The 23,484-nt window shown below is 35.4% G+C and overlaps 1 protein-coding gene across 1 annotated transcript in view; it reads left to right on the top strand.

The window, feature by feature from the left end:
* The window catches only part of ADAMTS6 (ADAM metallopeptidase with thrombospondin type 1 motif 6), a 296,499-nt gene that overhangs the window by 207,201 nt on the left and 65,814 nt on the right, over window positions 1–23,484 (top strand). The window contains exons 14-16 of the mRNA XM_047867513.1: window positions 13,451–13,553; window positions 21,138–21,271; window positions 22,855–22,978. Coding sequence (XP_047723469.1) covers window positions 13,451–13,553; window positions 21,138–21,271; window positions 22,855–22,978 — 361 coding nt within the window. The remainder of the gene's footprint in view (window positions 1–13,450; window positions 13,554–21,137; window positions 21,272–22,854; window positions 22,979–23,484) is intronic.

The raw sequence follows: 23,484 nt of genomic DNA, 5'->3' as shown, positions 1-23,484 counted from the left end.
AGAATTTTCTTTAGTGATGGAAATATTCTATATATGCATTGTGCAGCTTGGTAGCTACTCACCAAAATAGCTATTGGGCATTTGAAATGTGGCTAGTGTAACTGAAAAACAGAACTTTTAAGTTGAATTAATTTATATTTGAAAAGCCATATGTTGCTCATGGCAACTGTACTAGGCAGCACTGAGCTACACAGTCTAGCTATGCAATAGAAAAATAACTGTCACAAAGAAGATTGTAAAAATTATATATAAAATTCTCAAAACAAATCAGTCTTAGATCATTTTGCAAACAAAGGTAGAATATTTCCATTTTTGGTAATGATAGAGTAAGTTATTCTGACAGAACTCTTTTTAAAAAATTATTGAATAAGACTTGTTTAAAACATCACTTTAAAATCCCCAAAGAGCTGACAAGATAGTGAGGGAAATTCCTGAAGGTCTTCTTTGAGAAGGGGGAATTCAAAATGTAAGTGGAGCATCGGAGCACCTAAAGTGCTTTTGCCCTGACAATATCCAGAGGAAGAGAAGAGATAAACTGCTCCTGTGTCTCTTTAGTACTTATAAGGAAAGTTTTTCCCAAAGCTCCTCCCGCCCTCCCTCTGATGGACTTCATGTTGTATTGGCCTGGAGGCCTCATGCCCACTTTTGAACCAGTCATGGCCAAAAACAGTGGGATTACCATAATTAGTTTAGACTAATCCAGATTTGCCCCGAACATGAGGTTAAGGTCACCTTTCCTGAGAGGTAGATTCCTGACCAAAAATTAGAATTCTGTTAGCAATAAAGTAGAGAGTGTAGATCCTGGGTACACCACACATGTCTGCCTCAGTGCTCTTTTAGTTTCCATCTTTACTAGTGAAGTAGCAGCAACAGAAGTGGTAGTGGTAGTGGTAGTGGTAGTGGTAGTAGCTGCTGATAACATTTATTGAGCACTTACTCTGTACCAGACCCATTAATCACCACATTTTCTTCCCATTCTGAGAATTCTTCTCCTTTTCCTAGGCAGGGAGTTGGCTTGCTGAGATATTTTGAATTTATTCTTTCAACATAAATCTAGAAAAAATATGCTGACTTAAAGTTTTGAGGGGCACCTGGCTGGCTCAGTTAGTAGAGCATATGATTGGATTTCGGGGTTGTTTCAGTCCCACATGGGGAATAGAAATCACTTAAAAGTAGTCTTTGAAGGGCACCTGGGTGTCTCAGTAAGTTGAGCATGCAACTTCAGCTCAGGTTATGACCTCATGGTTTGTAAATTCAAGCCCTGTATCCGGCTCGCTGCTGTCAGCACGCACGGAGCCCACTTCGGATCCTCTGTCCCCCTCTCTCCCTGCCCCTCCCCCACATGCACTATCTCAAAAATAAACATTTAGAAATAAGTTAATAAATAAAGTCTTTGAAAAAAATAAAAATAAAAAATGAAGTTTTGGTATACTCTGTTCTGTTACAACTTTGCCTCTGCAATACAAATTAGCTCATAAGTGATTGAGTCATTTTGTGGCATAGTTTTTGCCACTAAGTGATACAACAGCTAAAGTCAAAGTACATTGATACAGCAGAATGGTACAGGCAATTTATACTGTATATGATGACCATTCATCCCACATTCTTCTTTTTGCTCAGTTTGGCCACATGCTGTGTCATGGAACTCCTTATTATGTGTTTCTGCCTGGTCTTTGTACATTGGCCTCTTCCCTTTATAACTTAGCATCCTCAACCCTTTCACATTAACTTATTTCACTTTTTTTTTTCTTTTTAGAAGATAAAGTCCTATGTTTACTTCAGGATTCCTTTGTTGGGAATTTGCCATGCATTTTTTAAACTGTGCTAGTATTTTATTAGAATCTTTATTGTTTTTGTTAGTTTTCTGTCTTTGACTTATCTGCTTCTAACACTATTTTTCTCATATACCTATTGTTTTTAGTATGCAAATTTGCAGAAAGAGGATTTTTCAAGAATTTATGTGTTATGTTAGAGCAGAAATTTCTATATTTTAAAAAAACTGTTCTAAAAGTTTCTATTATATAGACTATAAGAGAATTTCATGATAAATCCTAAAGAGTGAATTGATTGTAGTTAATACTGAGTTACGTAAGCAAGACCTCAGTATGTTCCAGTAAGCATAGAATGGGTGTTACTATGGGGGTATTATAGAGCTATTGTGTTTGTATCCTTTATGTTAACCTTGGTACTTTTCTCTAAATATACAATGGTTTTAATGTTCTTTTTTTCCCCCTCTCTAATGTGGGTGTCTGTTATGTGCGAGCTACCCTATTTTAAGGAATTCCAGAGTATACTTGTCTTTATCAGATCAGCCTCCTACCTTAGTACATATTTAACATAATTGAATACTGGGCACATCAATTTAGTGACATTGTAAGCAATATGAGAGAAATCTTTACAATTAGTTAAAATTAATCTGACAGTCAAGAACTAGGAAACAATTCATAAGCATTTTGGCTTGCCATTTGTGATCCAAGAGCTCACTTGAGATTTAAATAAGGTACAAAGGATAAATTGAAATGATCCTGGAAGAATTTTCAAATCGTTGCCCAAAATGAGATCATATCAGGAGTCAAATGGTAGCAACACCTATTTATGAATCTTTGAAGCTTGCTCTCTGTTGTTTAATTTATGCCCTTTTAAGATCTTACAACCTGTTACTCATAGCCTATCAGTCTCGCATGTCTTACAACAGTCTTGACCTTCTCATTTCTGTGATTGGCCAGCTAGTACTATAGATTACCACTTAGTTCTTGTGTTTTTACATATCATAATTATTTATCATTATTAGTCATACCTCTGATTAGAGTTGCATTAGCTTCATTAAAATCATAAGTGAAAAATAAAGTAAATTAGAAAACGCAAGGAAAAGGAAAATAATATTAGGCTGGGATTAGTACCTTAAATATGTACCATAATTCTTTCTATTTATTAATATGGGCCACACATTTTGCTCTGAGTTTCCTAGTGACCTGAATAAAGAGGCTAACACTATCAGTTCTAAGATTCATAATGTCTGGTAGCCATGATGAAAGGAGATACATCACAAAGGAACACTTTACTATTTTAAAGTTTTGATACTCCTACAAGGATCTCTACATTAGTGAATCAGATTGAAATATGCAAGACTGACAGTCCTCTTTTTTGCTTAGGTTAGAGGAAAAATTAAGACCAAGAACCTCTTTAGGCCAAGCAGTCTTAAAAAGTGGCTAGCATGAAAACAAGATAGCTGTAACTTCTCCCCAGTGCTGATTTAATTCCCACCACAGGCATTTGAAGGATAGAGGACTGGTAGAAAGACAAGAGGTCTCCAGTGGAAAAGGAATAATGTTTCCATTATTTCCTGTCCCATTTACCCCAGTTGCAAAGAAAAAGATCCCCAGAGACAGAAAAGGCAATTTATAAAAAAAATCTCAATCTTTACAAATTTAAAAATAGGTCAGAAAATTGTATCCAGCTATAAAATTGGCCTGACCAGTTTCAACGGCAACCTAATCAGCTTAGAGACCAAAGGTACTGACACTTTAGACTCTAAGGCTGATTATCTGCATCAAGATGTGTTAGACGGGCATCTACATGATCATCTGTCACCCTCAGAAGCCTTCAGAAGCAGCTAGACAAACATGCTTTCTTTGACATCCATATAAGGCCTCAAGGACAGAATAGTACATGAAGACAATAGCTATAGCAGGAACAAATTAAAATGGTTTTCCTCTTGAAAGTACTGAGAAACCAATTTTTATTAAAGACATAGTAGAATTGGATGAAATTGGGTCTCACCATTGTACTAGGAACTGCAGTAGAATATTTGAGATCATAAACTAATCTAAATAGAAAATAGACATGGCCCCTGTGAGACTTGGGTTTGAAGAACAGAATTTTAAGGAGGTCATAATGCCATAAAAAAGGACTTTTCTACATTTCCAAAAAAGAATTTCCTGGTGTTGCTTAGCTGTTCTCCAAAACCAAAAAAAAAAAAAAAAAAAGTGCTTGTTCTTCCTGTTCTATTTTATTTGTGATTTGTGTGTCTGCTTGATAATGTATGTAACTGGCGGGGGGGGGGGGGGGAGCGGTGGGGGCAACCTGATGAAGTGGAGCCTGGCTGTGCAGACAGTGAAAGAATTCACCCAAGGCAGAACAAAGGAAATAGTTTACTGAATACACCCCAAGGGAGGTGTGGGCAGGACAGCAAAGCAAATACTGTCTGCCACTAGGCAGTGCTGGGGGGCTCTAGTTCAAGGGGGAAGGTGAGGAGGTATGGAACGTGCACGATTTTCAGTTTTTTCTTTTTTGGTACCTGTGTCTGGGTGTAAGCAATCCCTAGGTCAGCTAGGGCTTATGGGTATTTTGAGGTAGTCGCCCATTGGGCTGTTTGTATTCAGCCAGGGGGTTGGGGAGCACTGTGGGCCCTTCTACTTTACACAGGTTTCTGCTGTTCAGGTTGGTTGCCTAAAAGTGGCCTGTACAACTGGAGTAAAACCTCTGGTGAAAAACCTAAGCTTCACGCAGGCTGGGATGGAAAGTCATATTTGTCTTTCATCTTAAACATTGCATTTCCTATATCTTATACATCAAAACTATACAAAATTATGGTGTCAAAAGGGTGGTCTGTTGTCTGTTAAAAAAATGTAAGCATAGTATGTAGTAGCTGGGTATTTTCTCAGCTTTTCTAGAGGGGCATGGTACCATGCAATTTTTTTCTTCTTCAATACATTGCTTATAGTCATTAAACGTGATATTGCTTTGGTTGTGGAAAATATAGCCTATATTTAAACGTAGAATTGTGGTGGGGAAAGTATGGATTGTGGATTCAAATTAACTTAAGCTTGATTGCTCACTGTAACACTTGTTGCTATTTGGTTGAAATACCTAAGCTTCAGGGAATTCTTATAGAAATAGAGCATAATTATACCAAACTTACAGGGTTGTTTGAGAATTAAAAGAAGTAACACATGTAAAACATCCAGTGCTACTTTCTAATACTTAACCTGTATTCAATACAGTGTAGCTATTCATTATAGACATTTTTGTTTCGAAGTAGATTACAAAAATTATGAAGTACTTGCAAATATAATTAAATCTTCAAATCACTTTTATAAAGAGGAAGAATAAGTGTTGTGGTTTTTTTTTTTTTTTTTTTTTTTTTTTTTTTTAAGTATTTTGAAATTAGGGGCACTCAGGTGGCTCAGTCGGTCAAGTATCCAAATTTTGATTTGGGCTCAGGTCATGATCCCAGGGTCCTGGGATAGAGTTGGGCTCTGTGCTGAGTGTGGAGCCTGCTTAAGATTCTCTCTCTCTCTCTCTCTCTCTCTCTCTCTCTCTCTCTCTCTCTCTTTCCCCTCTCTTTCTCTCTGTCTCCCTCAGCCCCTCTCCACCCCATCTCTAAAACAATTTTTTTTTTTTTTTTTTTTAATGAGGGACTAAAGCTGAGCAGTAGTCTAGTACCAAGGAAGGGATTCAGTGAGGCATAGAATGTCTAAGTATTGATCCAGTGCTCTCATAACAAACAGATGGAGCCCTTGGGGGGTGGTTGGGCAAGGTAAGCTTCTCTGAAAGAGTTTGGTCACCTTTGACATTGTCTTACTTCCAGTCTAACCTTACCCTGCAGCAGAACCAGATAGCTGAGAACATTCTGAACCTACAGACCTTGCCCCCAGGGAGAGGTGTGGGGTAAGTGATAACAAGGTACAGAGTGGATCCATTAACAGTGTTATAAACATGTCCCAAGTTCTAATTAGAAAACAGAGATGTATCAAACACTGCATTTTTTATAAATGTTTTATATAATATTTATTATATTATATACATGGCAAAAGAATAACAGGAGCTATGTCATTACTCTTTAGGTTAGTATGAACTTGTGCATCGTGTTTGGAAAAATAAGAACTAGCTTTTAGACACAGAATAGAGCTTGCTTGTTTATTGTGTTTCTAAAAGGGATGTTTTAAAAATTACGAAGTAAATGTTTCCTAATGATGTGATTGGATGTAAGGGTTCAGGTGCGGACAGATAAGAAAGAATTCTTGAGATGTTTTTGGTGCAAAAAAGGTGGTTTTTAGTAAAGCACGGGGACAGGACCAGTGAGCAGAAAGAGCTGCTCTGGGAATGTGAGGAGCTATTAATTACATACTTTTAAGTTGGGAGGGGTAGAGACAAAGGAGGTCTCCAAAAGGATTTTCATAAGTTAAAAGAAGACTTAGGGGATCCCGGAGCCCTAGCTATTGTTAAGCTAAGGTTGTTTTTTCCTCTAGCCAGGCATTAACATTCAGACGGTTGGGAGTTCCTGCAGAAATGTCAGACTCTGCCTGTCTCAAGTATTTGTCAATGGGCTGCAAGTTAAGGAAATTTAATTTTATCTACATTTCTTTTGCCTTTGCTCTCTGTATCACTAACATTTTAATAGGCTTAAGGGAAAAGGTTATGCTATGTTCAAATAGCATTTTAATTAAATTCAGGCTATACAGAAAAAGCTTTAAGTTTGAAAACTTGTATAGAAGATTATGGTATCAAACATGACAGCTAGATTCTAGTTTGTCTGGACATTATAGGTTTATCGGGCTTTTGTTTCTTTTTGCTTAAAAGTAAATACACAGTGAAACTACAAAAAAATCAGAAATCTTTGTGGGAGAAAATATAAGAAGGTTGAATCAAAGCTAGTTGAGATGATTCACTGTGTGCATTGGACACTACATTTAACTTTAGTGAGATAATCATACAGTACTTGATAACCAGGAAATCAGGAATCTTGTTTGCAACCTTTAAGAGTGGGTGTAGAAGCAAGGACTTTGTCAGCCTATGTGACATTGTGTGCTTTAGAAAGGGATGCCTGTTTGGGTGAACAGATAGAAATGTGTTCTTTCTTCACAGTCCCATTGTCAAATACACGACTTGCTAAGTAGAGCAAGGGGCTGGAATCTAAATTGCATGTATTCTCCTGTAACTAATATAGAGTATATAAGAGTATATTGGTATAAATAATAGAGTACTGGTATAGAGTATATTGGTATTGAGGGTATAGAACATATGAGAGTGTATTGCTATCCTGGAAAGGGAGTAGAGAATTAAACTTGTGGAGTGTTGAAGTATGGTCTGGTGTGATAGCAAAGAAGCAAAAGTGCATTTAGTGTGGAAGCAAGAAAGGAAAAAGCAGCAGAAGGTGAGAAGGGCAATAGAGAAAAGAAATAGAAGAATAAAATGCCAATTTTGCTCACGTTGCAATTTTACCTGAGGCTGTAAGAATCCTTGTATCCTGCCAGCCTACTTAACTTCTTTAGGAAGAGGAAAAGAATGGGAAAGGGGTAAAAGAATTTTCATGCTGGGTTTTCTTCTCACACTATATTACCCATAAGATATAACACAGTATTTGCGGATTTTTCTCATTTGCAAGACATTTTGGGATGTATTTCTCTTGAAGTTAAATGGCATTTTGAGTGTATTTTGCAAATGAAAGAGAGAAGGCACAAAGGGCTTCTGGGACTTGCCAAGGTCACCCTATTCTTTGGGACAAAACTGGGATTAGAACCTCAGTAATAGAACTGCCACTATGAAGTTTGTGAGAGGAAGCTGAGATTTCTTTCTATAGCAACTTTTATGGCCCCGTGAATTATTTTTTTTTTAGATTTATGTACCAATAAAAAGTATTAAGTTTAGTCAAAAAAAAGATGCTTTTAAACAATCAGTATAATTGGAAGCATAAGATAGTCTGTAGAACATGCTAACACATTCTAACGTTACATATCTCTGTAGAAAGAAAAGTGCTGATAAAGATGATAATATTAAATTTTTTTTTTATTTCTTTGAAAATACTAAGATCAAAAATGCTGAGACCTGCAGCTTTGCCCTCTGGATTTATGTGGGGTCCTGCTGGTTGCTTTTTAGAAGGAGAGGATGCCTGATTAGTGTTAGCAACAGGAGGCTGAAAACCTGTCAGGCTTTACATAAAAAATTGGTTGCTTATGCCCACTGTTTTCTGTTAGAGTTTTTGCATGGTGTCAGCATTTATTACCTTTAAGTAATGTAAAAAGCATTACTTCTTAAACGCTTTACTCAAACGCTTTATTAAAAAAAACACTTTATTCAAAAAAAAAAAAACAACAACCAAAAGAATCTACTGTATGTAATTTTTCCTTAAGAAATTACTCTTTTCCTTGATCACTCTGATTCTTTGGAACAAGAATATACAACTCCTACTGAGCTAATTTCTAATCAACACAAATCCAGATCATTCACTGAAGGAAGCGTTGAAATCAGGAAAACAGAACACTAGCTGATATAGTCTAGAAGCAGAAAGGCATGGAATAAAGTCTACTACAGTTTCCTTAAGCCCTTCTGTCCTCGCTGCTATTCTATGAACATCCTTAGTACAGTCTTGCTTTAGGGTCTTTTCATTTACTGTTTATTTTCACTCATGTGTATGTAGGTGACTCCCTCAGTTTCCTTTAACTCTCTGCTCAAGGGCCACCTTGTAAGAGAGAATTTCTCCGACAATACTATTTTAAAACAACTTCCCTCCTACCTCACTATCAGTCCCTTCACCCTGCTTTATTTTTCTTCTTTCTCACCTCCAACTAGAGTGAGCTCCATGAAAGCAGGGACCTAATCTATTTTGTCTATTGCTTTATCTCTAGAGCTTACATCATGTGTGACACATATTAAGCAAATAAATGTATTTGCTGATTAGAAGAAAGACATTTAAGGCCAGTTCTTGGTGGCTGGTTTTAGGAGGACTAGTGATAAGGTTATGATGTGCCCATAGGAAAGCCATCAAGGTCTAGATTCCTTTCAGTTAGGGGTAAGATTGTTCTGTGCAGATCTAGAAGAAAGGAGCAAGAGCCCTAGGTTATAGGAGGACAGATTTAGGCTAAAAGTAAGAAAGAACCTGATAGTAATTGCAGCTCCTGAAAAGTTTTTTATTTTTCTGTTAGATGCTTATATAGATTGTATGACCAGTTTGGGGAATAATTATAGAGGAGATTTAAGCAGGTTAAGCAACATAGTTTATATTCTAACATTTCTCAAAAGTATATGATTCTGTATTGACTCAAAAATAATCACTGAGTTTGGTTATTCTTCAAAGTGCTACTGGACATATGTATCTATTATGTTAACACCTAAATCAAGGGGTTGAAAAATCACACCCTCTGGGCCAAAGTTGGCCTGTCCCCTCTTTTTGTAAATAAAATTTTTTTTTAATGTTTATTTTTGAGACAGAGAGAGACACAGCATGAATGGGGGAGGGGCAGAGAGAGAGGGAAACAGAATCGGAAGCAGGCTCCAGGCTCTGAGCCATCAGCCCAGAGCCCGACGCGGGGCTCGGACTCGCGCACCGCGAGATCGTGACCTGAGCCGAAGTCGGACGCTTAACCGACTGAGCCACCCAGGCGCCCCGTAAATAAAATTTTATTGGAACACAGCCCTGACTGTTCGTTTATATATTGTCCATGGCTTCCTTCACACTATAATGGCACAGTTGAGTAGCTGCAGCAGAGACCGAATGACACTCAAGAGTCTAAAATATTTAGTATGTGGCCCTTTACCAAAAAAAAAAAAGTTGGCTAATCTCTGCACTTAACCAACAAATTGCAAAAAATAATACATAGAAACCATCTCTGTTCAGTCTCCCAGATACCTTGTCAATAGCATCATCGTTGCTATTTTTTATTGTTTTATCAATAAAGATCCAACCATAATAATATAACCACTCTGAATATTTAAATAGAGGGAATTTAATAGAGGGAATTTAATGAAAAGAATTGATGGAAGAGACAGGAAGATGCCACCCATCCTCCCAGGGAGACCAAGGAAGGAAGTAGTTTTATCAGAGTCCAGAGGCTAGGATTATACATTAGAAGGTGGAACAGAAACTGGATGGGGTTGGAGGGTACGGGTGGTGAGGGCGGTAAGTGTGGTGCTGTTACCTGAAGTTGGAGTCACAAAAAGATTCTGCTTTTGCCTACAATGCTGCCTGAGGTGGAGAGAGAGAGACATTCTGGCTTCTGCCGTAGTGCCTTCCATTGTCTGAACCATTGTTGGAAATCAGCAGACACAGAAGCCTGAGAAGTGGAGTTTTCAGAGTTTGTTCCCCTGAAATACAGAACAGTGTAGAAGAAGGTGAGGAATGCATCTAAGAACACCCAGAGCCAAGACCAGAACAGCCGCTCATAGTTATTCAGTGCTACAGTATCTGTATGCCAGGTACAGAGCTAAACAGTTTTTATGAATCCTCATCTAGGAGGTAAATACTAGTATTATCCCCAGTTTATAGATGAGACTTGCAAAATTAAGTACATTGCAGGTACATTGCTAAATACACCAAGTTAGAATTCATTCCAGGTTAATCATACTCCAAAAGTTTGCTTTTAGTTCTCTTATAAATGAGCAAAAAGTAGTTTGGAGAAGAAAAGAAACTTGCTAGCTGAAATGATGGTTACTCCTGTTAAACCTTGAAACTATTATTAAGCAGCCTTTGTGTACCCAGTGTACTGGGTAAAAGGGATTATTAATTGTAACTACCTAAGAGTGTTGAGATAGTTTGAATAGGTAACACAGCTAGAGACCTCTGAATAGTGTGCCACAGAATGGGTACCTGCTAAATGCTCAGTAAATGCTAAGTAGCTGTTGTCATTGTTAATATTTTTTATTATCGTGACTCTAGGAGTGGTTATCACAGGAAAAGAGTGTAAATTAGAAAGTTTATGAAATATTATCCAAATGCTTTATTAAACCCTTCTGTTGGACTTTTTACTTTGCCTGTATTTAGGAGATTCCTTACAACATAGTCAAGAATGGGGTGGTTTTCTTTTGTTTGTTTTTCTGTGAATGGCCCTCATGATGCCTTAGTTTGTTAATTCAGAACTTTTTCATGTGGTTTTCTATGAAATGTCGTCTCCTCTTATGATTTCATAAGTTCCTTTCACCTAGGATGGCCTTTCTCCAACTGTTCCCAACATATGACCTTCGCCTTCCTGTGCCCATGTCTTTACTTGGTTTCATTCTTAATAGTTCCCTCCGCCTAGAAATTTTTTCTCTCTCAGCCAGCTCAATTCCTATAATACTTTATAATATTATGAAGGATAATTATTGGGGCATCTGAGTGGCTCAGTCGACTGAGTGTCCAACTCATGATTTTGGCTCAGGTCATGATCCCAGGGTCGTGGGATTGAACCCTGCATTAGGCTCCACACTGAGCCACTCCCTCTGCCCTTCTCCCTCGCTCATTTGCACTCTCTCTAAAATAATAAAAAATAAAGTGCATAACATTTTTTTTAACAAAGGGTAATTATTTTTAATACTTTTATTATAATTATAATATACTTGAGATTTTCCTCCTCCACAAATATTTCCCTAATTAATCGCATGACACATGGATCTTTTACTTTTATTACAGCACCTATAGGTCACCTGTACCGTGCTGTTGTATATTCACTGCCTGAGACAGTGCTATGTATCTGGTAGAATTTTTTTTTAAGGTTATTCATTTATTTTAAGAGAGAGGGAGAGAGTGCCCGCAAGGAGGCAGGCAGGGTCAGAGAGAGAGGGAGAGACAGAATCCCAAGCAAACTCTGTGCTGTCAGCATAGAGCCCAACATGGGGCTCAAACTCACAAACCGTGAGATCAGAACCTGAGCCAAAATCTAGCTGGTTGCTTAACTAACTAAGCCACTCAAATGCCCAGGTAGCATTTGTATCTGGTTTCTCCAACTAGATTAAAAGCCATGCTTGAATGAATGTTTAGGTGGTTGGTGCTTTACAAATACTTAAGTATTATATGAAAACTTGTAGTTGGAGTTCAAAGTATTTGTATTATATATATATAAAAAAAAATCAATGATGTTTGCTTAAAAATCAGTCTTGCTGCATGGCAAAGCCACTGACAACTTTAGTCCTTGTGTCAGATTCCCTGAAAGTAGATAGAATGGGTTTTCTTTGATCCAAACATAAGTACACCATGAAACACAACACCCTGGAAGTGATGCAGTAGGTAACCTATAGTAAACAATTATTTGCCATTTTTTAAAAGGCAAATAAGAAGGGTGATTGATAAGCACAATCATTAGGTTTGATATTGCAGTGTCATATTTTATTTATTTATTTTAAATGTTTATTTTTTTAAATTTATTTTGAGTGAGAGAGAGAGAGAGAGCACACAAGCATGGGAGGGGCAGCGAGAGAGAATCTCAAGCAGGCTCGTGGAGAGCCTGACGCAGGCTTTGATCCCATGAACCGTGTCATCATGACTTGAGCCAAAATGAAGAGTTGGATGCTTAACTGACTGAGCCATACAGGCGCCCCTGGCCTATCATTTTTATACATTCTTCAAGGGACCATTTACAACATACTGACCTCAGAAAACCTTATAAATGTAGAGATCCAAGGGAGGGTAGTAAAAATCTCAGAATGACCTCTGAGAGTTTAATCTACTCATCATTTATTCACAGTTAAGAATTTTATCTACTGACCTGTTTTGTTCTTCCATATGTGAGTGGGTTATTTTCTCCATATTTCAAAAGCAGTAACAGTTTTTTAGGTGCCACAACTGCTGAACTCTAAAAGATAAGTCAAGTTAGGTCAGATTGCTCAAACACTGTGAGATGTTGTACTTTTAATTCTTTGTGAACTTAGAGATTGAATTTAGGGTGCCCTGTGGTATTTGGAATCTAGACCTAACTATATTGGCAAGGTTTTCCTTTTTAAAAAATTCAGGTAGAAGAAGCATTCCAAATGTTTAAAAACAAATAACCCTCTCTTCACCCTCTCAACATCCTTCTCTCTCCCTACCCAACATATGCACATGTTTTGAATCAATTTAGTATTTTACTTTCTGTGATGTTCAGAGATTAAATGTAAATCTTAATAAGTCCAAATTCCTTGAATTTGAAGGTGTTTAGACTTGAGGCATAGCATTTGCCCAGTTCATTCCACATCTTAAAATATGGTTTTTGTCAAGGCTAGACAGTAAACAGCTATAGTAGTGGGGATCCAAACCACAATTAATAGTACTGAATGTTGTCTTACAAACCTGCCTCTTAATTCCTTAAAATAAAGAGCTGGGAGTAGCTGTGGCAAATGGACCTCAAATAATGTTACCAACAGAGATTTTGTGTTTTAGTTTCTTCACATAGTTTTTGTGCGTGTGTATAAGGAGCTACCTGATGGATTGATTGTAAAGTAGACTATGACATGTATCTGAGTGTCAAGTTATACGGAAACTGTCTTAACGCTTAATTTTGTTTAAATTACTTCAGTTATTTCTTCTGTGGCTAAGATTACAATTCAGAATCTCCAGTCTGAATATTGGTTGTAAAACGGTAAAGCAAAGACCAGAATTATAGCCATAGCATCAGGCAGTGAACTAATGTGATGAGTTAGGCAATTTTAATTGTAGGGACATTGTCCCTTAGTTTCGGTATTTTTCAACAATCATACCATTTATGATTTTATTTTATTTTAGCCATGTCCTTTGGGGGCCCGAGATTTTCGAGAGAAACAATGTGCAGACTTTGACAATATGCCTTTCCGTGGAAAGTATTATAACTGGAAACCCTATACTGGAGGTAATGTATAATCTGGCAGAGCATTCATCATGCTTGAGAGCTTTGCAAATATGAAAGAATATATAACTACATACAAACACACACATACATTCATACACATACTAGTAAAAATTAGTGTTTCCAAATCAAAGCAGGAAAATGCTTACAGTACTATAAAGTTTCCTGTAATAAAGTTTATATGTTAGTAAAAATGATCAGAAATCGTTTTTTAAAACCTAATTCTATTTAACAGGGTTTTTAGAAACCTAATTCTATTCTATTCTATTCAAGTCCTGGAAAGGATATAAATCCAAATAATGTTTTTGAGTTCTTGAGACCTCCTTGGGATATATGGACATTACATTATAATCATTTATAATCATTGCATATTTAGAATTATCACCCTAAAAACAGATTGTGACAATATAAACCAACTCAAAAGTGGCCAGGAAAATCTGTATTCTTTCTTGGCCAAAGGCCAAGGATCTTCCCCTAGATTATTGTTACTCTTTTTTTTAGTGTTGGGAAACATTTTTACCCTTTAATTTGGCATATATCAAACACAAATTATTTAGTAAACACAAGAAGTTTTCTTGTACTCTCAAAATATAAATTAAATTTTGTTAGAATTTTCTCTTGGAAGAATTGAATACCCTTTTAAAAAACTTCAATGTTTGTTTTTTATTCTAACATCTTACTTTGAAAATTTTCCAGTGGAGCAGTATTAGAAGAATTTTACAGTGACATCTTTATACCCACCACCAAGATTCTACCATTCACATTTTAATATACTTCCTTTATTACATGTCTAGTCATCTCTCTATCCATTAATCTATTTTATTTTTCAGATGAATTTCAAAGTAAGTTATAGTCATTAATATACTTTCCTCTAAGTACTTCAACACGTATAGCATTAACCACAGTTCAATATTTTCTTTTTTTTGAGAGAGAGAAGATTATGTACAATGAAATGCACAAATCTTTTTTTTTTTTTTTTTACATTTATTTTTTAGGTAGAGAGAGTGAGACAGAGTGTGAGCAAGGGAGGGGCAGAGAAGAGGGAGACACAGAATCTGTGGTAGGCTCCAGGCTCTGAGCTGTCAGCACACAGCCCAACACAGGGCCCCAACTCATGAACTACGAGATCATGACCTGAGCTGAAGTCAGATATTTAACTGGCTGAGTCACCCAGGCACCCCTTAAATGAACAAATCTTAACTGTACTCTCCCTGAGTTTTGACAATTGCATGCACCTATAAAACCCTATTGACATATAGAACATTACCATACCCCCAAGATTCTCATAGTCCTCATAGTCCTTCCCAGTCAATAGCTGCCTCTACGTATTTCCTCCAAGAGGCAAACCACAGTTCTGATATTTCTGAATCTATTACCATAGATTAGTTTTGTCAGTTCCAGAACTTCATATACGTGAAATCATGTCATATTTACTCTTTTGGGCAAGATTTCCTTAAGCCAAATGTTTTTGAGACCCATCCATGTTATTGCATGTATGAATTGCATTTATTCCTTTTTATTGCTGAGCAGCATTGTATTGTAATAAACAGTTTGTTTTCCCTTTCTGCTATTGATGGCCACCTGAGTTGTTTCTAGTTTTCAGCTGTTCTGAATAAGCTGCTGTGAACATTTGTGTACAAGTCTTTTGTGAGCATATGTTTTCATTTCTCTTGGGTGAATACTTAGGAGTGGAATTGCTGGGCAATAGGGTAGGTGTGAGTTTAGTTTTAAAAGTAATTGCCAGATGTTTTTCCAAAATAATGTACCATATTATACTCCCACCAATAGGTATGTTTGTTCCACATCCTTGCCAACATTTGGTATTTTCAATCTTCTGGCAGGTAGAAAATAATGTCTCTGTGCAGTTTTAATTTGCACTTTCTGACCAATGATTATGTTACACACATTTTTTTGTGGACATTTTTATGTGCTTGTTGACCATTTATAAGTCTTTTGCAAAGTGTCTGTTCAAATCCTTTGCTTGTTTTTTAATTGTTTTTTTAATGTTTTTATTCTTGAGTGGTAGTCATTTATCAGATGAATTTTATAAGTATTTTCTCCCGTCTTTGGACCTTCCTGTTACTTTTTTTTAATGTTTTTTTTTTGGTTTTTTTTTTGTTTGTTTGTTTTTTTGAGAGAGAGGGTGAGAAAGAGAGAGAGCTAACAGGGGAGTGGCAGAGAGAGAGGGGGACAGAGGATCTGAAGTGGGTTCCGTGCTGACAACGGAGAACCCAATGTGGGGCCTGAACTCACGAACTGTGAGATCATGACCTGAGCCCAAGTCAGTTGCTTAACCGACTGAGCCATCCAGGTGCCCCTCTCCTATTATTTTTTAATGGTGTTTTGGATAAGTATAAGATTTTAATTTTGATGAATGCTAATTTTTCAATTTTGTTTCCTTTTATGGTTATTGTGTTCAGTGTCCTATCTTAGAAATCTTTGCCTTTCTCAACTCAGGAAGACATTTTCTTATGTTTTCTTCTAAAAGCCACATGGTTTTGGGGGCGCCTGGGTGGCTCAGTCGGTTGGGCTTCCGACTTCGGCTCGGGTCATGATCTCACACTCTGTGAGTTCGAGCCCCGCGTCGGGCTCTGTGCTGTCAGCTCAGAGCCTGGAGACTGCTTTGGATTCTGTGTCTCCCTCTCTCTCTGCCCGTCCCCTGCTCATGCTCTTTCTCAAAAATAAATAAAAACATTAAAAAAAACAAATAAATAAAATAAAATAAAAAAATAAAAGCCACATGGTTTTGGTCTTTACATTTAGATATACAGTCTAAAAATAATTTGAGTGTATGGTGTGTATTTGTAGTATGGAGTCTATTTTGTTTCTCTGATCTATTTGTCAACAATAGAAATGCACGACAAAATGTGCACAAGGCACAAAGAAATGAAATGGCAGCAATACTATGCTAGTACCACACTGACCTAATTATTATAACTGCATAGTCTTGGACCAGGTAGTGTAAGGTCCTCCAACTTTGATCTTTTTTTCAAGAGTTCTTTGGATATTCTGAATGCTTTGCATTTCTATATAAATTTTAGAATTATTATTCATTTTTATAGAAAAACATGCTAGGCTTATGATTGCTATCATGTTGAATCTATAGATCAATTGAGGGAGAACTGATAAGTTAACAATATTATTTTGACACATTGAGTATTGACTTTAACAGTGAATTTATCAAAATGGTGTGTATATATATATATATCCATTTATTTTTATGTTTTCTTTAATTTCTCTCCGTTATGTTTTATAGCTTTAAGTGTTAGTTAAGAAGTGTTGCACTTCTTTTGTTAAACCTATTCCTGAGTAACTTATTGTTTTTGAACCTATTGTAAATAAAAGTTTAAAACATTTTTAATTATTTTCTCTAGTATATAACATTAAATAGATTTTTATATATTAACTTTTTATTCTGTGACCTTTCTAAATTCCCTTCGTAGTTCTAAGAGTTGTCTTGTAATTGTTTAGGATTTTCTTCATAAATAGTCATGTTATCTGGAAGTAGTGACTGTCTATAGTAATCTTTATACCTTTTAATTCATGTTCTTGCCTTAATTCACTGGATTGGCCCTTTAGTACAACTGGTACATGTATGATTATATGTGTTTTGCTTTATTCCGTTAATATATGAATTGCTTGATAGATTTTATGTCAAACCAACGTTTTATCCCAGGATAAACCCTATGTGGTATTGATTTATTATCTTTTTATATGTTATCAGATATAATTTCTGATATTTTATTAAGGATGTTTGCATCTATGTTTATAAGGAATATTGATTTGTAAATTTTTTTTTCTATCATGTCTTTGACAGGTTTGGGTATTAGAGCTACTCTGGTTTCCAGAACTAGAATCCCTATTTATTTTGAAAGAGTTTGTAGGATTGATATTATTTCTTCCTTAGAATATATTTCACTGGTAGGGGCGCCTGGGTGGCGCAGTCGGTTAAGCGTCCGACTTCAGCCAGGTCACGATCTCGCGGTCCGGGAGTTCGAGCCCCGCGTCAGGCTCTGGGCTGATGGCTCAGAGCCTGGAGCCTGTTTCCGATTCTGTGTCTCCCTCTCTCTCTGCCCCTCCCCCGTTCACGCTCTGTCTCTCTCTGTCTCAAAATAAATAAACGTTAAAAAAAAAATTTTTTTTTAAAAAGAATATATTTCACTGGTAAAACCACTCAGGCTTGGTATTTTCTTTGTGAAAAAAAAATTTACTACAAATTCAACTCCTTTAGTAGATAAATGGCTATTTAGATTTTTAAAAATTCTTATGTCTTAAAGGAATTTGTTACTTGCATATCCCATTTCTTGATAGAAAACTGATCATAACATTCTCTTACTATCCTGCTTAATATCTGTGGGCTCAGTAGTGATAAATGCTATTTCATTTCTGATACGGATAATATGTGTTTTCTCTCTTTTCTTTGTTCAATCTTGCTTGAGGTTTATCAATTTCTTTAATCTTTTCAAAGAATCAACTTTTGGCTTTAGTACTTTATTACTTTTTTTTATTAATTTTTGTTCTTCTATTTATTATTTCTAAATTTTGGGTTCATTTTGCTTTTCTGCATTCCCAAAACCTGATTTAAAAAAAATTTTTTTAATGTTTATTTCTGAGAGAGAGAGAAACAGACAGAGCGTGAGCGGGGGAGGGGCAGAGAGAAAGGGAGACACAGAATCTGAAACAGGCTCCAGGCTCTGAGCTGTCATCAGGGCTTGAACTCATAAGCTGTGAGATCATGACCTGAGCTGGAGTCGGATGCTTAACCGACTGAGCCACCCAGGTGCCCCCCGCAAAACCTGATTTTTAAAAAAATTTCCTTTAGTCCAGAATCTTTTCTTATTTACATTGTGATTTCTTGTTTGACCCATGAGTTATTTGAAGTATGTTATTTTTATTTCCGAATATTTGATATTTCCTAGATTTTTTTGGTTATTAATTTATAATAGAATTCTATGATCAGAGAATACTCTGTATGATTTAAATATTTAAAATTAATTGAGATTTGTTTTATAGTACAGCTTATTGTTCATGTTGGTAATGTTTATCTATACTTGAAAAGGATTATTTTCTTCAGTTGTTGGATACACTGTTCCACAGATATCCATCACATCAAGCTGGTTGATAGTGCTGTTTAAATCTTTTAAATTTGTTCTGACTTCCTCTTTCAGTTACTGAGAGAAGTGTGTTAAAAATCTCCAACTGTTAAAAATATGACTTTGCTTCTTTTTCTGTAAGTTTTTCTTCATGTAATTCAAATTGCTTTTATTGGGATTCTTTCATCTTACTGTAGTAGGGAAAGAAGTGTCTGAAATAATTAACAGATTTAATAATTAGCATCTAGATAATGTAAGCTTAGTAAATTAACCCTAAATTCATAATAAGCTTTCACTGAAGGTAACTGGTAATGATGTGACCTTCCATTTGGAGAATCATCTTAAATCCTTTCTCGAAATAAATGCAGTATATCTTCTGAAAACTCACTGTAGCTTAGGAAGCTAAACACATCTTCAGTAATAAAAAAGGAAGAAATGTATTCTTATTATCATCATCACATAGTGTAATGGTCTAAGGAATACATCTTTGGCATTTATATGTCCTACATATCAAATACTAACTTACATAATTAAATAACATTAAAATTGAGAGAACTCATGTTCTCTTTTTCAAGACAGATACACAAAAAGCTGCCTTAAATTCCAAAGCATTATAATAAAAAATGGGAAAAGAACTATATTGGGTAGTAATGAAAAAAATCGCAGTAAAATTCATTAAAATTTAGAGTAATTTTATTAATGAGAATCTTACAAAAATAAACACCTTGATTATCAGCTCAGGAAGAAATTATTTTATTTATTACTTGTTATTTTTGTGCTCAGTACAGCAAAGGTATCATTACCCTAAGTCTAGTAATAACATTGCAATTATATAGAAGTTCTATAGCTTGTAGACATCAAAAATGGAAATAAACACAGAGTTAGGCCAGAGGTTGTCAACTGGCAGTTCAGGAACCAGATTTTACTTATAAACATGTTTTAACCTCCACAGTATTTTTGAAAACTTTGAATGAATTACTAAGAAAAGTTTTTATTTTAAAAATCTAGGTTTTCAGATTCTCATGAAAAAAATAGAATTTCTGACAATATTGGGCCATCTTCTTGCATTATACAACAATCAACTTTAACAATGATCTCCTTTAATGAAATGTTCTCTCATTTACCATTGTCTCTACCACTCAGTTGTCTTGTCTCTTTTATTTCACATACTTTCACCCTGCAAAAACCTGGTTTCTACTTTCACTAAGACTAAGCATGTCATTTTTTCTTTCTGCCTTATTTTCTTTGCTAGAAGTAGTCTTCTTTATTTCAAAGAGAAATCTTATCAGCATAATTAGAATGAAGCCAAGTGTTTTAAATGAAGGTTCAACAAAAGTGTTTTTAAATCATAATTTCAATCAATAGATACATATTTTTATGTAGCTTTCTCATGCAGTATTTTGAATAAAATAAATTCATATATATTGCTACTTTTCCAATATACTATGGGATTATAATATTACTCTGCTTATTTTTTAAATTACTATTATTTATGCCCATTTTTCACATCAACCTTAAAAATACAAATTTCAGTGACAAAATGAAAATGATGACATTATTATATGCATTTATTCACAAAATTAAATTGGGTATTGTTTTATTTGTTCACATTTAATGCTCCATGTAATATCTTTGATTTAGTAATAAGAATTATTCAAATCTAATGCTATAATTAACTTTACCTTTGATTTGCTTATCTCATAAAAATTTATCTCTATGCTAAAGCCACATTCGTTGAATATGGTATGTTTAAACCAGGTACAAATTCAGAGGTGTTTTTGTTTTTGTTTTTGTTTTTGTTTTCGTTTTTGTTTTTGTTTTACAAGTACCATATCCCTGCTTCAAGTAGCAGGGTTTTGTATCAGCTGCAGTTAACAAGGGACATATGTTGTAGAAATTTCCATTTGTTACATGAAGTTATTGTGTCAAGCCTCCTCAAACTTTATTTTCTTAGTTTTTCTTTTAATGTTTATTTGTTTATTTTGAGAGAGTGAGCAGAGAAGGGGCAGAGAGAGGGAGAGAGAGAATCCTAAGCAAGTTCCACACTGTGAGCATAAAGACTGAAGTGGCACTCAGTCTCACAAAATTTGAGATTATGACCTGAGCCGAAAGCAAGAGTTGGATGCTTAACCAACTGAGCCACCCAGGCCCCCGTGTTTTCTTAGTTTTAAAAAAATCTTCCATTTCATCCATTTTTTTCAACATTTAGGTACCTTTACTATGATCCCTTTTGACCTAAAATATATTGTTAAATATATATTGGAAATACGTGAACATTTTAAATTTTGAAACTGTTCAATGGATCCTCTGTCAAGTTTCACAAGCATTGAAAATAAGTGTGAAATTTTAGCAAAGAAGGAAAGAAACCTACACATCTGGGTATATAGTGACAGCATTATGTCTGTATAAACTGTAAATTTACTGTGGTTAATATGGAATCACCGTTTCTTACAAGAACCACTCCATTTATTTCTCTTCTGCTGTATTTGTCCAGGTGGGGTAAAACCTTGCGCATTAAACTGCCTGGCTGAAGGTTACAACTTCTACACTGAACGTGCCCCTGCGGTGATTGATGGGACTCAGTGCAATGCGGACTCACTGGATATCTGTATCAATGGGGAATGCAAGGTTGCTCCAAATACGAATTTCACTCCTTTTTGTTGGGGCTTTTGAGACTTTTGTCTTCTTTTCTCAGATATTAGCTCTTAATTAAAACTATGCTCAGTTTTAATAAAAGAGAGCTATATTTTAGAGAAAATCAGATTCCAATTAGGTTGACAGTACATATAGATAAAGGTAGAATAGCCTATTCGCATTCAAACATCACGTAAATGTGATTTATTTTGATGTTCTAGTTACATGTATAGTGATTGCTAAAGTTCGGAATATATTTTGGACTTTAGTTTCTATTATTTTGCTCTGTTTACAAACAGACTGCAAAGATGATAGGAAGAGAGGGAACAAGGATGTAGCTCTTACTCATATGGCTACCATATGTTTTCACTGGAAGATTGTTTGATACATTTCATAGTGTATTTTTTTCTCAAAGTGTGAAGTAGCTGTGTTCCTCCTACTTTGCCTCTTTTTGAAGCATTTTGAAACACAATGGTTTTCATTATAGAGTTAGTCTTTACCTTATTAAAGCATTTATTTGAGAGAATTATCCAGACTAATTGAGAGTTATTGGACCAAATCTATGCTATTTTCCTAGACCTGTGTATAAATCTGATCATAATAAGAAAAGTCGCAAATACCACTGTCCTCGTAACTTTTTTTCTTGTTTGTCTTTATTTTATTTTAAAGAGAAGCACAACTCTAAGTCTTAGAAATTGAGAAAGAAGAGATAAACACATGATCTGTTTTACTTTGTGTCACAATTTCTTACAAAAGTTTCTGTCCTTCTGGCTACTTGCATCCAGATATATCTGATGATCCTGTATGTGTGTGTGATTTCTGACAGTATTAATTTTTTTTTCAGAAAACAAAGACAAAAAGCACAGGTTTTATTCAGATATCACATGCCTGTTATCAATGGCTATAGGTCATATATACAAATGCAAGTACCAAAATATGTACCAAAAATATATAAAAATCCACATTTCTGTGATTAAATGCAAAACTAAAAGGTAGAATTTCAGCTTCTAATATCACATGCTTACATCTCCTTGTTTTTTATGACAATTTTAGTTAGCAAGTATAAACAGGTATTCAGTTTTAAAAGTTTACCCAGGTTTGAATTCCACAACTAATCCTTGACACTAACAATTGGGTATCCAAAAGAGCCAGTGATTTAGAAAGGTCAAACCATAAAGCTCAGTCAAGACTCCTGCTGTTATTACCTTGTGTAGGACAATATGTCATTTTTCTTAATTCTTGCATTTCTTAATCAAAGGTATAAATAAGAGCCCATTGCCAACAAACTATAAAATATTTTAAGATTTGGAGCATGCTATCTATAAATGAAAAAGAAATCTAGGTTAGAAATATAGACATACATTCCTGGGGAATCAAAAAATTTTTTTCTTTAAACTTACATGTTGCAAAATGTTAGCGAAGAACTTGCTCGAGGGTGAAGGAAAAAGTGGAAAGAGGAAAATATTTCCTGTTTTGATTTCCTTTACTGGAAAAACAAATCAGTTATATTTATTTGGTTAGTTATGGTTCCAAGAAATCCTCTTTATGACATACTGAATATTCTTCTCTGTTTTCAGCATGTAGGTTGTGATAATATTTTGGGATCCGATGCTAGGGAAGATAGATGTCGAGTCTGTGGAGGGGATGGAAGCACATGTGATGCCATTGAAGGGTTCTTCAATGATTCGTTGCCCAGAGGAGGTGAGTGTGTAGAGAGAACTCTTCCTCACACCTCTGATGTACTGGGAATAGCCAAAACACTTGAATTCTTCCCCACTGCCTTCTTTTTAAATTTTTTGTTTAGGCAGACAATGTTTTTTCCCCCAAATTGCTTTCAGTCTCTTAAGTATCAATTATAGATTCATGTAAGATATTTTAAGGAAATATTATTCCCTTTCTACTTGACTTCATTTAGCCATGTTTTCATAAAATGGAAATTCCCACAGAGCATTGATGGAGGGCTATGTGTTGAGGAAAAAACAAAACAAAACAAAACATGAGCCAATATGATACATCTTGGGGCTTTAAAGATTATCTTGAGATATTTTAGATAAAAAGAAAAATAGATGTGTTCATGAACCCAAAGGGGAATTTTCCCATATTTTGTAATTGTATAAAGTGTCAATCAAGTAAAGATTTGAAGAACAAGGAAACTTATTACTAAATGGTTACTAAACACTCATTTTCTGACCAAGGCTGCACGTGCT

Source organism: Prionailurus viverrinus, chromosome A1 (assembly GCF_022837055.1).
Source record: "Prionailurus viverrinus isolate Anna chromosome A1, UM_Priviv_1.0, whole genome shotgun sequence".
Lineage (NCBI taxonomy): Eukaryota > Metazoa > Chordata > Mammalia > Carnivora > Felidae > Prionailurus > Prionailurus viverrinus.
The sequence above is the reverse complement of the archived record's forward strand: the minus strand, read 5'-3'. Positions and strand labels throughout refer to the sequence as shown.